The sequence below is a fragment of the Brachionichthys hirsutus genome, chromosome 11 (genome assembly GCF_040956055.1).
Source record: "Brachionichthys hirsutus isolate HB-005 chromosome 11, CSIRO-AGI_Bhir_v1, whole genome shotgun sequence".
Taxonomy (NCBI): domain Eukaryota; kingdom Metazoa; phylum Chordata; class Actinopteri; order Lophiiformes; family Brachionichthyidae; genus Brachionichthys; species Brachionichthys hirsutus.
The window spans coordinates 9,639,800-9,655,863 of NC_090907.1; the positions used below are offsets into that span (position 1 = coordinate 9,639,800).

General features: G+C 39.0%; 1 protein-coding gene across 1 annotated transcript; it reads left to right on the forward strand.

Annotated features, from left to right (window-relative positions):
• Positions 1-6,910: 6,910 nt before the first annotated feature.
• nars2 (asparaginyl-tRNA synthetase 2, mitochondrial) lies at positions 6,911-15,622 on the forward strand. Its single transcript, XM_068745224.1, has 15 exons — positions 6,911-6,926; positions 11,817-11,962; positions 12,054-12,163; positions 12,255-12,375; positions 12,457-12,597; positions 12,682-12,762; positions 12,861-12,949; positions 13,111-13,243; positions 13,693-13,791; positions 13,896-13,933; positions 14,018-14,084; positions 14,191-14,328; positions 14,452-14,549; positions 15,339-15,365; positions 15,451-15,622. The coding sequence occupies exons 1-15, from the start codon at positions 6,911-6,913 to the stop codon at positions 15,593-15,595; spliced, it is 1,449 nt and encodes a 482-aa protein (XP_068601325.1). The 3' UTR covers positions 15,596-15,622.
• The last annotated feature ends 442 nt before the right edge of the window (positions 15,623-16,064 follow it).

Below are 16,064 nucleotides of genomic sequence, written 5' to 3' on the forward strand. Positions count from 1 at the left end.
CATGAACACGTGGCTCTCGAGTGACAGACTTTGACATAGAACATAAGACTTCTTGCCAAAGACAGTTATGTACATGACCACTTTTCTTTTTTTTCTTTGACTGTGCTCAACTTGGTTTTTAATGTACTGTGAAAAAATGAAAAAACAACAACAACAAAAACACACACACATGGTTGCAATCAGTTACACTGTATTGTTTGAGGAGTGCCCTTCTCGTTTTAAAGATTCTTTTACAGTCTTTGCCCTCCAAGTGCGACTGCTACAGGACGAATATTTGTGATGTGCGTGACTCACTTTTGTGACTCCATTTCCTTGTTACTTTTGCCGATTCTTTTCAAAGGGATCCAAGAGGAGCGTTGGTAATGCGTTTTGGTCGCTGACTCTCTGCTGCCAGACTTCCAGATTGTTATTCACAAGCTTGCTCCATTCTGCCTTTTCTGCACCTCAGCCAAGGAGATTCCTTCTCTTTTGATCACTTGTTTTTATACTTGAAACCCTCATAGCCTCAGTCATGCATTAATAATGTGAGCGAGAGCCCTTCATCAAAACCCCAGATGAACTTGTCAAAGCACCTTCATTTGTGCGATATCTTGTAATTTGTGATAAGAGGATGGATACTCAATTGTGGAGCTTGAAAGGCTTCAGTGTGCTCAGACTGTGCCTGTTGATGACCTTCTTATGAACTGCATTATCAACAAAATCTTTATCTTAAATTGTATGGTAAAGCCAACAAAGGGATATGAGGTTATTTTTTTATTTTTTTCAAATGTATTTTATTGTTTAACTGATTCTTTTTTTTCTGCAAAAGAATGAAAACAGATTTAATTTTATGTCTGACTGTGCTGAAACAACTCCATTATGAAAAAATACTGAAGAGCCAACCCTGTAAGAAAATACTGTGGCATTAATATCTGTATTAAACAACAAATGGTATTTTAAAGGAATGATTTTTAATTTCACTTTATTTTTTTGTTCTATAAATAGCTACATGAATTAGCAGTATAACAAATGTGAATTAAAAAAAATGTGAACTATTGTCCCCTTTATTGTTAATTGTTGTACTTGAACAATACTTAAGGATGTTTCAACACAAACTATGAAAGGTGGTTTAGTTACTGTGTTTTTCATCAGGCAAACTATCCTTTACTGATATCAGTTGCATATGAAAGACAGTGTTTGTTTATCAATGAGCTTCAGGCAGTATTTCTCACCATAATGTCCAATCAAATAAAGCTTTGGTTAAAAATGTTTTTTTATATATATATATATATATAGGTAAGTCTGCAAATACAAAACACACCAGTCAGTGATACATAATACATTAACATGCTGGATGCTGAGATTGATGGGCCTCACATTGTGTTATGTGTGAAATGAAAGATACAAAATTGCCTTTGCCCTAAAGGGCTGTCCACAGGTCAGCATCGAAAGTGCTTTCATTCTCCAGAATAGGGCTTCACTCTGTCCCTTGGCTGGATCAAATGTATTGGAACTGTTGTTGTATTGGTTCCCATTTATAGACAAAAAAAAAAAAAACAGCTTCTTATACACACCAACCTTGGAAATATCCCATGTGGACACATTTGAGCTCATGTCTCCGCTCTCCATAGTGGAGACTGCAAAGGACAGATCAGCTTGTTTCAAAATGTCATCATGTGAATGCCTGAGAGGAGTCGAGACTATTTTGGAAAATGTGACATTGATATGACTTCTGGTACTTTTTGAACTATGCCACACTGACTTTCTTACCATTTCCTCATCCAAATATGAGCTTGTTTGCATACGTAGGGGTGGCAGCATGACTGAGTGTCCCAATCTGCAAACTGCAGTTTCATTTGTTATTCTGCTGGTTGGTTGGTGCAGTGATGTTTTATTTGGGGGGGGGGGGTTCCCCCCAAAAAATATGTGTGTTCAATATTATATGAATGAAGGATATTTGCATTGTGGAATATTGCACTCATAAATGTTGTGTCATTAGCGTGTATCTTTTTCTAAAGTTATGGAGTCATCTTGAGTTTTGGTTTGTTCTCAACACTGTGTTCTTTGCGCTTCTCTTTGGCCATGTAAATACGGAGACATCAAAGTAAGCTGTAAATAAAATGCAAATGTAGATACCTCTTAGAGCTACATCTGTGTAGGTAGGAAAAAAATAAAGGGAATATTTTGTGTTTATTTGTTGTGTTTTGTTATATATTGTTTTATTGTGATGCAGAAAGGTATTTTTATACTGCAAAAAATCATTATTGTACATGCACTTTACTACAACACTTAGATTTAAACGTTTTAATGTTTAGTGTATAACTAGCATACCGTAATAAATTATTTCCCTGCAGCACATTACACAAGACATTTATAAAGCCAATACGAATATGTGTCCTTATTTAGTTAAACACAAATTGCCACCAGTTTCAATCCTAAATGTATTAAAATCACAACGAGTAACATGGTGCTGCACAAACAAACAGATACATTTCAAACTGGGTACACAAAAGGTACCCGGGTCATATGAGCCAGAAAGGAGCTAATGTGAGAGAAAAATCCTGGTTTTAGCCTGAATTCAACTGACAGGAAGTGAAACATTTATAAAAACCATGCGTGGATATTTTCCAATTACCTGCGCTGAGTGTGATGCAAAGCGACATCTTTGCGTTGCTTTCACACTGTTTTTCTCACTGATCATTTGAACACTGAACCCAAGTGTTAGATAAACACCACAAAAAAGGTGTTTGCTTTTGAACATAGCACAAATTTTATTCCTGCTGATGTAAAGCCACCCATTCTCTCAGAAAAATCCTGTGTGCCGTTTTAGAAACACTTTGACACGTTGACTCTCGGTTCGAGCACTGAAATATTGCCTGTATTGTAATTAAAATACAAACGACTGCATTTATTTTCCTGACAATCAGTGATGTAGCTGACAAAAAAAAAAAGCACCACCATGTCTCAAAGTATTTGAACAAGTTTTCCCGACAGCCATAAAATAACTTTGTGGTGTGATGGTCCACATCTGCTGTGTAGCCTGATTGCACCATATGCCTGAACGGACAGGACTGCCTCAGATTTTGTCGTTAATCATTCAGGTCCATGTTCCCCTCTGTACCATTTATGCAAATGGCGGACCAATCATAAAAGTTAATGGGGCAAGGAATGATAAACCAACTGGCCGTAGAGAAGTGAGGCCGAGTGAGGTTTAGGTTTCATTTGGACAACCACCGCGACGATGAAACACAGGAGTAACAGACACACTATTGGAAATGAAACTGGGGCAATCGTTTTCAAAATGCAAAGGCCAGTGTTGCCTCTTATACAATGAGGTCTGCATTTTCTTAACGGCAAATGTGCAGTATTAACCCTTTAAGCAGCACAGCTCTGCTTGCTTGTAATATGAGAGGCCTTCATTTCCAAACATGACACATAAGAGCTGCGTGAGAAAGCCTGGACCCCATGGTAGGGAAATAATCTCACATTTTCTTGTCTAGTTTGAGAGAGATTGATTACATGACTGTCATTCTTGAGACCATTTTTTACAGCGATAAACCACCGAGGTAATCAATAATCGGTGGAGTGGAGCGGAGCCACGTCAAACCTGACATCACAAAATCCCAGTCTGTCGTTTCGTGCTGGAAGTGGGATTTTTGACAAGTGTTGCAAAAATATGTTATGAAGAAATTTGCATGTCCACAAGAAGCGTTGCCACACACAGACACAAGAAAAAGAAAAACACCTTTGGGGAGAAATAATTTAAAGTACCAGTACAGTAAGTCAGTTGTGTTTTTCATCCTTTTGTCATTCTTTATAGAAATATGTGAAACTATGATATATGACAGCTCAGTTTCTATTTACACGTTTACCTCTGTGGATTATGTTCAAATTGATGCCATAAGAAATTAACCCCATTAGTGAAGCATTGAATTTTTGTCTGCTGCTTTTTGTTCCAGAAATATAGAGAGTTAGTGTGTGAGTGTGTGTGTGTGTGTGTGTGGTTGATGTCTACTGGACTCCAGCGGGGTCCTGGCGGTGTTGCTGAACTCACGGGAGGCAGACGCCACAGCTGCAGCTGCCGTCTCCCGTCACATTTCCCCTGACAGGTGCGAACAAAGGACGCAGAGAAATGTCACTGCTGCATTTTCAAATCACTCACACGCCTCCTGGGTTCAGGAATAAAAATGCATTTCCACATTATGCAAATCATATTGACAGCATAACAAATGCTTTTATTAGTCTAATTTTACCCAAGGTCATATCTGTCCGTAGCAAATGATCAGACCCATTCGAAGTGTTTGGGTTGACTGAAAGGTCAGCTAACACTTAATGTGTTTGGACAGCTTATCATGTAGCACTTTGTGTCCGTGGAAAAATAGGCGAGTGTAATTTCTATCTATGGTATAATAATCAGCCATGGCCTCTTCAGTGATTAGCGGGACAGCAGCGATATTAAAGTTCAAATGTGTTTTATCATATTCAGAAAATAAGCATGTTCGATGCATTATTTATGATAAAGAACATGACGTTTAAAATCTAATCTACATCTGTATCTGTATCTGATCCATCATGAGAAGCTGATGAAATAAAGACAATCACTGCCAGAGAGAAAGACGGTCTACAAAGGTGAGGTTCGTTAGAGATGCTCTGTTGTCAGGGCTAAAACAGGGAAAATTTACATTTAATATATATAATAGAATCCTGTAAAGCAGCAGCAGGCCATATAAATATATATATATATATAATTAGAAGAAAAGGTTGTGTGTTATTTTAATTGGCTTTCTCAAGGCAAAAATTATTACATTTATGATTATTAATTGAAATTATATCTGTTTTCAGTTTGACATAAAACCCAGAGTCAGTCACAAATACCGTATTTTCCGGATTATAAGTCGCGGTTTTTTTCATAGTTTGGTCGGGGGTGCGACTTATAAATCGGAGCGACTTATATATGCTTTTTTTACAAAATCTGTGAGCGCAGAGACAGTAGCCTACACATTTCTATAACAGGTGTTACAGGGAACTCTGTGACCCGTCAGAATCTGTCGTCCCTGCGGTCGCGGTTTCTGGAGGTTCATAGTTATCTGTCACACCTGTTATCTAAAAACACCAATTAGAAGGGCTGATTGAAAATGTCGCCGAAAAGAAAGTCATATTCCGCGGCTTACAAGCTTCAGATAGTGAAATATGGAGCCGAAAACGGCAATCGAGCAGCAGAAAGAAAGTTTGGAGTGAGCGAAAAACTTGTAAGGGACTGGCGAAAAGCGGAGGTTATGCTTACTGAAATGAAGAAAACAAAGAAAGCTAATCGCGGGCGACAAGCTAGGTGGCCACAGTTGGAGGAACGAGTTCACGCATGGGTGCTTGAACAACGTGCTGCTGGGAGAGGTTTGTCAACGGTGCAGTTGCGTCTCCGCGCCCAAGTGGTTGCCAGGGAGGTGAATATAAACGGCTTTGCGGGAGGACCTTCTTGGTGTTACCGCTTCATGCAACGCAAACGCCTCTCTATCAGAGCTAGGACGACACTGTCCCAAAAACTGCCAGCGGACTTCCAAGCCAAGGTTGACAGTTTCCGCGCGTTCATTGAAAAGCATGTAAGTGATCACAACGTGACACCGGATCATATTATTAACATGGACGAGGTCCCCCTCACTTTTGACATCCCCATGGGCCGAAGTGTTGCAGAGAAAGGGCAAAAAAGTGTGAATATCGTTACAACTGGTCATGAGAGATCACACTTCACAGTGGTGCTGGCATGTTGTGGAGACGGATCAAAACTGCCACCGATGGTCATTTTCAAACGAAAAACCATGCCAAAAATCCAATCCTCCTCAGTTGAAATCGCCGTGAACGAGAAAGGGTGGATTGATCAAGAAATGATGAACTTGTGGCTCACAAAGTGCTACAATAAGCGACCGGATGGCTTCTTTAGAGCACGCAAAGCTCTGCTTGTGATGGATAGCATGAGAGCGCACATCACACCACAGTTAAAAAATAAATTAAAAGTTCTCAACTCCATACCTGCCATCATCCCTGGAGGCTTAACCAAAATACTCCAGCCACTTGATATCTCCGTGAATAGGAGCTTTAAGTCAGTTTTGCGTAACCTGTGGGAGCAGTGGATGACGGATGGAGAGCACAGCTTCACGGCAACCGGGAGAATGCGCCATGCAACTTTCCTGGAAGTCATTGAATGGATCGACAAAGCATGGGCTTCAGTGACAACCGCAACCATCCTGTCGGGATTCAGAAAGGCTGGAATAATTGGAACTGCAACTGACGACGAGTCTGATGTAAGCGACGTAGAAGAGGAAGCGGCGTCTTGTCTACCTGCCGAGTTGGGGGAGTTGTTCAAAAGTGACACCGAGGATGAAGATTTCCTTGGATTTCGTGATTCGGAATAAAACCTGATATTTTGGTAAACGTGTTAGCATGTTCTTTGTGCTATATGTTGTTTGGTGTTGGATTTTATCAAATAAATTTTCCCCAAAAATGCGACTTATCCTCCAGTGCGACCTATATATGGTTTTTTCTTCTTAATTATGCATTTTTTGGCTGGTGCGACCTACAATCCGGAGCGACGTATAATCCAAAAAATACGGTAATTATTTGAGTGACAGAACCTTCTGGCCCATTACGTACAGTACAAATACTATTGTGTAGATTAGCCATGGGGAATTTATTTCCACATAACGTGTTTGGTTTGTGACATGCCTGGCCCCTCGTTTCGTTTACCTATCCAAAATGGCCTTCCAGTCCAACTGCTTTAATGTTGAGAAGGAGACATTTTTTAGCACTCTTCATAGAGAGATATGTTTCCTTTTCATATACTTATTTATTTATTTATTGTGGAACCGATTTTCTTGCAACACAGAACTGAAATAAATTGCCGACCTGCACCCCACTGCTGGCAAAGCGTGACAAGACAATGCTTGTTGCTGCTGGTGAAAATGTTTTTCACCCGGGGTTCTTTTTTATTGTCACTTCACATTTGAAAAATAGGATTTTGGGAAAGCCTGCATGTTGCCAATGTGTGACATCTTAAAATAACTTAGATATAAAGCAGGATGACAGGACACATCCAAAGGCCCTTTCATTTGATGACTCAGACTTCTCTTATCCCTCCTGGCTTATGTGGAGTTTTCTGCACTGTTGTTCTAAATGTGCCAATTTATTGTTTATTGCGTAAGGAATGGAGCAGAATTACATTATAATTATAATTCCTTGGCTTTCACCACTACCACATATGGGCTGCGTGCCTTAATATTGAAGCTGCATACTAGTTCTATGTAAAAATAAATCCTTACCAGCTATCAGTTCTGATAAGTGATTCCTACTTAAGCAACATGTTGCAGCAAAAACAGTTTTTTTTAGGAGGAAGGGGGTGCAGTCAAAAATAACAATCTGTATTAAAAAAAAAATCTTATCAAGGATTTATTTATTTCCAGAACACACTAAAAAATGTAAAATAATTTGGTTTGAATGCCTTCAACGTCATTTTGGTGTTAATCAAAAGTCCCCATAGAAGGATGAAGACATTCATTCACTGTTTGGCTGATTAAGAGGGTAGTTGTTGTGTCTAAAGTAAAGACTCAAGTAATTAGCGATGGATTTATGGCCAGGCGTCCGCTGAGACATCAGTTGCAAACTCCCAACAAGAGGGATTATTGCCTTTATACAGAAGCAAGAGAAGGAGAAACGTGTTTTGATGTGATTTGATCGAATAAATAAAGCGGGACAGTCGGACACAACTGGGACAGACAAATGTGTTATACACAAAGAGCATTATCTAACTTTCCTGCTGCCCTTGACAAAGGCTCTGAATTGCCTCAAGGGTATCACACCAGCGACTTCAGCACTCTGACCTTGGCGATTACATGTACGGGAATTCTTGCCTACGGAAGAGTGAACGTCAAACTGAATCTGCTGAAGTTTTCCCAATTCAAATTAGATTACATTGTGTGTCGAGGCTAATAAAAGCTTCTTCTTTTTTGCTGTGCTGAAACAACTTTTTGTGTTCAAACATGCCATCAGTTATCACTCGCTTTGGTTTGTTCCTGCTTCAAAGAAACATCTTATTGAAAGACGTGGAAGAATTCTCTGACAAGAAAGCATGGATTGCTGTTCATAGATTGCTGATCTGCTTTGTTGTTTGTGCAGTGTACACAAAGTGTTTGTTGAACAACAGAGCATTTCCATGCGTTACCAATCTTAGATGAGTGGATATCGCCGTTCAGCAGAGCTACACTACAGATCGTAAAAATTACAGGACTTCTTATCAAAACTGGACCGTAAATTTTGTAGTCCAGAGAGTGGAATGATAGTTCAAGACACCAAATGTTTCGGTTGGAAAAAAAACGAAACTATTTCATAATCTTTAAGTTGTTTTCAGCATTATTAATATATTTTTTTGGTAATCATTATGACAACTTGTAACTGGATAACTGCAAGCAACAAATGCTAGCTGCACTATCTAAGTAAGCACACATGGGTGTTCTTTCACTCTCACAAGGTAAAAGAAAATTAGGTTTTATATTTATCTAGGATGACCTAGATATAAGTAGTATTCCTGCATCACAATTTAGAGATAACATTTAGGATAATTTGTGTAAATTGTCCTTTAAATGAAGATGTGGGAGCTCTATCCTCATTGGAGATTAAATTGAAGGACTTGGGAAAACAAAGCAGAGCTTGCACTGAATCCTCCTGGAAATGATGTGGGATGCAGCTGTAAAGAGCGCTTTGTGTATGGAAATAAATTATTCAATTTGGCTGTGGCCTGTGTGTGTGTTGGTGAGAATAACATAGTATGATGAGTCAGGATATTTAGATATTACTTTCCTGCTTTTCTATTTGTCATCATCTCAGGAGAGGCTTGTCCGTGACTCCTGGAAGCAACGAGAAGGATCAGATTGTAAACTGTGGCGACATTGCTAAGGGTTGATGTTGTGAGGTTGCTTTGTGTGACATGACTAAATATGCCATTGAACTTCGGTGTTTGAATCTACAGTTGTGTTGATTAGTAACATCATAGCCTCACAAGGGACAATCGCCAGCTGAATGTTGGGTGCTGATTTGATATCTGTGAGTCAGTGGAACAATATTTAATGTAAAGTCATGATTGTAAGTTACAGAAATAGAAACTGTGCTGTATGAAACACGATATTGCAATCAGAGAATTAACGATAGTGTTCTTCTTCATTCGGGCAGAGCGTGAAGTGTGCGGGGGTTTGAGTACAGAAAGAAGATTCCACACATTCCCGCAGGAACTTCTTAAATTTGACTAACAATAGTAATTTTAGAGCTGCTTTAACAAAATGTAGAAGACCAGCATGCTTGCTTTGAAGAAACTTAGTTGCAAACTAAATTACACAAAAATAACATTTATTGTTTCAGCATAAAAAAACTGATTGTCCTGCACAAGGTATTGAAAGAGATGATATATTATATGTGTTGATGAAAAACACCAACTACACAATACACATTAAACAAGTAACATTAAATAACACTCACAGCACACCTGGGCTTGAAATGTGGTGAGGGAAAAAGATAAATCATTAACAAAAAAGATTAATAATTATAGGCAATGCCAGCTACTTTCTTCAGAAATATGTTTCATGCATTTTTGTCTGATCAGATGTTACAAAAAACATTGTATCAATTTGTCCTCATTTTTCTCTTTGATTGTGAAGTGGCGCATTCACACATTCGGAGAGCTGTAGGAGAAACAGCTCAATGGTACAAATGTATTTCTGTGATGTTTTTTTTCCCCCTTTTAATTTATGTTTTGCTCCCTGTCACAAAACTCAATATAATGGAAATCAACATATAGGTGTTTGATCAGCATTAACATTAAATCAATGCACACCTCCATTTACGAATGCATAATATTTGGAAGAGGCGCTGATGAAGGCTTGTGGAAGGATGCTCTCCAGGTGCTGCAGCTTGTGGAAAGAGTGCTGAAAGAAGATGATGCGCTTGACCTCTAAGTTTTAATGATCCTCCAAAGACCCAAGCTTTTACAACTAAATCCTTTGTTTTGCTGAGTAATCATTTATTGATTTTGACAAGTTGGTAAGCCTAATTAAGGTTGACAGGCCAATACTGTAACTATTCTTCCTGTAGACTCTACCATGCAAATGGTAATTCTCTTTATGCTTTATTACACGCGTAGTGTAAAACAGATACAATTTTACTTTAAAATGTTTCTTTAAGTTGTGCAAAACATGTATGCAGACAGCAGAGTATGCATACTGATGTCACTTTTCTCACCTTTTTTGTAATTGCATGGTGATTTGTGTTGTGTTGTTTCATAACATTATCCATATGCACCATCAAGTTGTCAGGCAAAAATGGCAAAAAGAGAATTAGAAACTAAAGTTAAAATAAAGCTGTAGTTAGAGGGTTGTGGTACCACAATATTGCTGTTCTTCTTATGATCTATAGGCAACAGTTACTTGATGCAATTTGAATTTGCTGTTGCACTGGGTTGCTCTCAATGAAAGCCAGATGGTCCTTTGCATCATCGTTAATAGCACTGCAGCAAGAACATTACAATGGCAGCTAGTTTCTATTTCAGTGGACCTTGTTGTTGCAAATGAATAATAAACTCCCGGTAACTCACCGATAATGCTATATGAATATACATTTAGCAGGAATTTGAAAGGAGCTTTGTCATAGAGCTAGAGCACTACCATGTGGCAGAGTAAAATATTACACATTTTCCATAAAGGGATATTCTTTGTTTAATTATTTAGTTTTGGTTTTAAGATTTTGATTGTGTTGTAAAGGCAATTAATGACAGTCTTCTCTTGATCTTCTCATGATTCAACTTTTCAAGAAAGACAATAAACATGTACGGACATGAAAGACTTTCACAAATTTTCCAACCTAATTTTTACACTCTGAATGATTCGGAAAACATAATCACTTGTCCCCTATTAAGATGAGACCATGCACATAATTGCTTCATTCATTCTAATGATAATTAATAGGAATGACCCTACTGACTTTTCAGATTCATCATATTGGGTTTAATGATGATGTGTCTTAAGCAGCCGGAGGTGGAGACACTTTCCTCTGCGTTTTCAGCAAACCCAGACCAGGGGCTCCAGACCTGACAGGCGAGACCATGTGATTAATTGTCTTTGGCATCTTATTACATTGTTGGCACGATCTGATTTACTCCAGCAGCAAATGCCGGGAATAGAACCCAGCGTCGTTGTTGGTGTTGGATTAACGAGGTTTACACAAATGCTCCTCTCACTGATGGAAGATACATCAGGTAAGATTAAAGAGGATCTCTATGTGGTTGTGAAAGCTGTGCAGTTTGCTGCATTGCACTATTGGAATCAACCCACATATGATGAAATATGAATTTCTTCCGAAATGAATAAATAAACCTATTTGGTGGTCCTTTAATGATGATCCACAATTCTTCCCAGATTACTTATTAACATATACGTTCTGCCTTTGTTTATGTGTTTAAAGGTTATGTACTTCCATACATGGCTATGTCTACATGACAAAGCACATTTTCACACACTTTTTATAAAATCACATTCAAATGTTGTTTTTTAATTGTAAAACTGCTTTTGTCTGTCAAAATCAAACAAAAAAACAAAAAACCCTTAACTTCCCAGTGCACAAAAATACCGACATCTGATTGGTTTATCACAATCACGTGACGAAGGGCGTAAGCCCCAAACAGGAAGTGCTACTGTCAGACAACGTGAAAGTCAAGTCCCAGTAAAATATCATGAAATTAGGACGAAATCTTTCATTTGTGTCACGAAGCTGACGCAACATTGATCATTCTGACGGTTCGGCTGCAGCTGAGATGCTTTCTGTGGCGTCGTCCGCTGCGGCGAGCAGGAGAATATGGTTCAGTGTTCGACATTATTGCAAACCGGCGCCGACGAAACTAAGAATATCCGAAGCACTTTCAGGCGCTGAAGTGGGGACGACTGTCAAAGTGCAGGTAATTAACCAAGTTTGCAAGATATTCCTTCGTAACGTTCTTATTATTTGTCAGAAAACACAGCTGATTGCTTTTTTATGTTATTTTCTAGGGATGGGTTCGTTCTGTGAGACTTCAGAAGAAACATCTGTTTCTCCATGTGAATGATGGAAGCTCTTCAAAGCCGCTGCAAATTGTCACTAGCTCGGACCTCAGTGATCCGTGAGCTCTCACTTTGATTCACACGTATGCACGATGCATAGATTTAAAATATTGCATACCTGTCTTTTTTTTTCCTTTTCTTGAATTCAAGGTTGCTCACATTTGGTAGTTCTGTAGAAGTCACAGGTATCCTGAAGAAAAGTACGCATCAACGTCAGCCAGTTGAATTGCAAGCAGATGAAGTTCATGTGATTGGAGAATGTAACCCTGTGGTATGAAAAATACGACTTGACTTTGAGAGACAGAATTTAATAAGCATAATTTAAGTCTATTGCATTGTTTTCTTGTTGTAGAATTTTCCCTTTAAAATCAAACAGACACCGAGCATTGAGTATATTCGCCAGTTCCCTCATCTCAGGTGCCGAACAAGTGCATTCAGCTCCTTGTTGAGAATACGGGCTGAGGCCAGTGCCACAATTCACTCATATTTCAAGGTGAGGGCATCAGAAAAAAAGATTTTCATTATTTTAAAAAAGAGATAAAAAACAAACTTATTTTATTACTATAAATGTTTTCAGGAAAATGGCTTTGTTCAGATTCACACTCCAATCATCACCTCCAATGACTGTGAAGGAGCAGGGGAACTGTTTCAGGTTGAAGTGAGTCTGTGTTCTGTGTTATTTTTGGGTGAATTCATGATTTTGTATTTAATGTCACCCCCCGTGATTATTGTTGGAATCCTCTTCTTTCACTGCAGCCACCAATCCCGGAGATTGATGAGAACTTTTTCTCCGTCCCGGCCTTCCTGACTGTGTCTGGTCAGCTTCATTTGGAAGTGATGTCAGGGTGAAAGAAACTATATGAATACATGTGCTTGTGATCATCCTTATATTTAGTGAAATTTACAAATCCTAATTCTTTGTTCTATGTTAGCGAGTGAGAAACGGTAACGAGTGCTTTGACAGAAGTATATTTCTAATTCTGCTTTGCCATTCACACTCTTCTAGGGCTTTCTCTAAGGTGTATGCGTTTGGGCCAACCTTTCGTGCAGAGAACTCCCAAAGCAGACGCCATTTGGCCGAGTTTTACATGGTGGAGGCTGAGATCTCTTTCACACAGTCCTTGGAGGATCTCACAAAGGTACACAACACATATTATGACATTAATCAAAGTATCAGATTATTACCTCCGCCAGGAAGGTTATGTCTGTCTGTTAGCACCGTAACTCAAAACGTTATGGAAAGAAATCTACCGGTAGATGTTACCAGGAAGGGATGTTTATATTTTGGAGATGATCCAGAAGAGATGCTAGATTCTGGATCCCTTTTGAAGTTTTCGTTAACATTGCAGTGAATGGCGATTCACAAAATCTGCTCCTCAGTATCTCGGTTGATTATTGAGCACCCGCTGTTGAAGGATCTCCTCATACAGAGAAGGAGCGACGGTAGCATTAAAAGCATTAAAGCGATTCGTTAACCTTTTGAGGTTCTTTGTGTTGGATTTGACGTATTATTACATTTACCTTATTTTTCCCTTGTGAAAAGTGGACTATAAAAGCTTTTAATTATTAAACCGGGCCTGCTCCTTAGGTCATGGAGGACATGTTCAAATCTGTCACGGAGCATGTCTTGGCTCAGTGTGCAGAGGATGTGGACTTGTTTCACAGGGATGTGAGGCCAGGACACAGGGTGAGTCTACCTACCTGGCTTCTTGTACCAATCAACCACAACAGTGTCAGTATTGTGTCAATTTACCTCTTTTCTTCCCTGATTGATTTTTCATGCACTGCTAGGATGCTATTGATGTTATGCTGCAGAAGCAATTCCCTACGTGAGTCTGTTTCTGTTTTTAAAGACACAAATTTAGATGAAGATAAAACTCATGCCGAATGATTCAAGCTTGATATGCTTTTAGGATTACTTACAGTGAAGCTATAAAGATCCTGAACCACAGCTCGGAGAGATTTATGTTCCCGACGCAGGTAAGGGGCAGTGGTTTGAACTTCCTCCTTGACATTTACCTCGACTGCTACCGATATTTTCATTCTTCAGAGCCCCACTTTGAGTTTATGCTCTTCCTTTCTGCAGTGGGGATGTGACCTTCAGACGGAGCATGAGAAGTACCTCGTGAAACATTGTGGCGACATTCCAGTCTTTGTCACTGATTATCCTTATAAGCTGAAGCCTTTTTATGCGAGAGACAACAAGGACCACCCGGAGCATACAGTAAGGCAGAGTTACACCCTCAGGAGTGTATCAGTGATTTTACCGCTCGGTCTCTTTCTCGTAATGGCACTTGAGTTATTGCAGAGATTTGCATATGCCTTGCGACTTTCCATTTGTGTGCAGGCAGCTGCAGTGGACCTTCTCGTGCCAGGAGTTGGAGAGCTCTGTGGAGGCTCGCTGAGAGAAGAGAGGCTGGATGTGCTGAGGGCACAGTTGGAAGAGTAAAGACATGTACTCTGAGGGTATTGGGAGGCCCATGCTGTTAAATTTAGAGATGGTTGTCATATCTACTTATTGGCTTTAGATTTCTTTATGTTTACGGAGGCGAGGTGGAGGTTATGTAATCGCCGGCATTTGTCTGTCTGTCCAACCATCCATTAGCAAGATAACTCGAAGGGTTCTGGACGGATCTGGATGAAATACTGTATTCAGAAAATATTGGGAACGTTACCAGGAACAGATGACTACATTTTGGTGACAATCCAGAAGAGATTCTGGATCACTTTGAAATTTCCGTTAATATTGCAGTCAATGGAGCTTCAAAATGTGTTCCTCAATATCTCAGTTTATTAATGACCAATGTTTATGGAATTTGACACAGTCATGTAGGGTGGGGGCTTCCATCTCACCACCGAATTCCATCTGGATCGGATCCAGAATGAGGCTAGGAAAAAATATTACATAAAAAAATATTTTTCTAGGTTCATTCAGCGACACCAAGCATAAATCCAGAAGTGCCACACGAGGGTACTTTTGAGTTTTGCAGAGGATAAGTTCTGCAATAGTACTTAACTTACTGCAATAGTACTTAACTTACCCCATTACTCAACTTATATACAGCGGTAGAAAACCTCAAAACATTTGTCGTGTATGGTGCTTATGCAGTCATGTTTGTGTGTTGTTGTTACATAGTATACTTGTCATATATATAAAATAACACGTTAACACCTATTTGGCGGATTTATCGTATATTGTTTTTGTTCTGACCTAAGTTTCTTATCATTTTCCAGGGTTGGATTAGAAGACACGTACAGCTGGTAAATCAAACATATTTCCATGAACAGCATTTAAAAAGTAACACTTACAAGTCAACAAGGTTACAATGACGTTATTTATTTGCAGGTATCTGGATTTGAGGCGTTTCGGGTCTGTCCCTCATGGTGGCTTCGGACTGGGATTTGAACGATATTTGCAATGCATTCTTGGTGTTGACAACATAAAAGATGTGATTCCTTTTCCAAGATTTTCCCATTCTTGTCTTCTATAAAACACAGTTTGGTCTAGTCCAGACTTTTTCAGTGAAATGTGTTTATTCTGTCTGATATCAAATAAATATTCATCTCAACCTTGTTCTTAATTTGTCTTTAAATATGACCCCCCCCCCCACACACACACTATTTTAGGATGTTCTCATCAGCTGTGCATGTACAGTATGTCCATTAAACGTATACGACAAAGCATTTATTTTATCTGTTTATCACTCTTGACCGCTCAAAACCTTTTCAGAAATAGTCAAGTATGTTATTCCTCCACAAGATGGCGCTTGTTCCAATTCCAGCCAAATGATAAAATACAACTATATTGCTGTCAACTCTTCTATTCATTTTTTTTTCATTTGACTTCAGTTTTTATTTTTTTCAAGCAAAAATAAAATAATATATATATATATGGAACCGAATCCGATCCTAAATAAATACAAATCTTCAAGCTATTCATATGCTGAACCATAATCAACT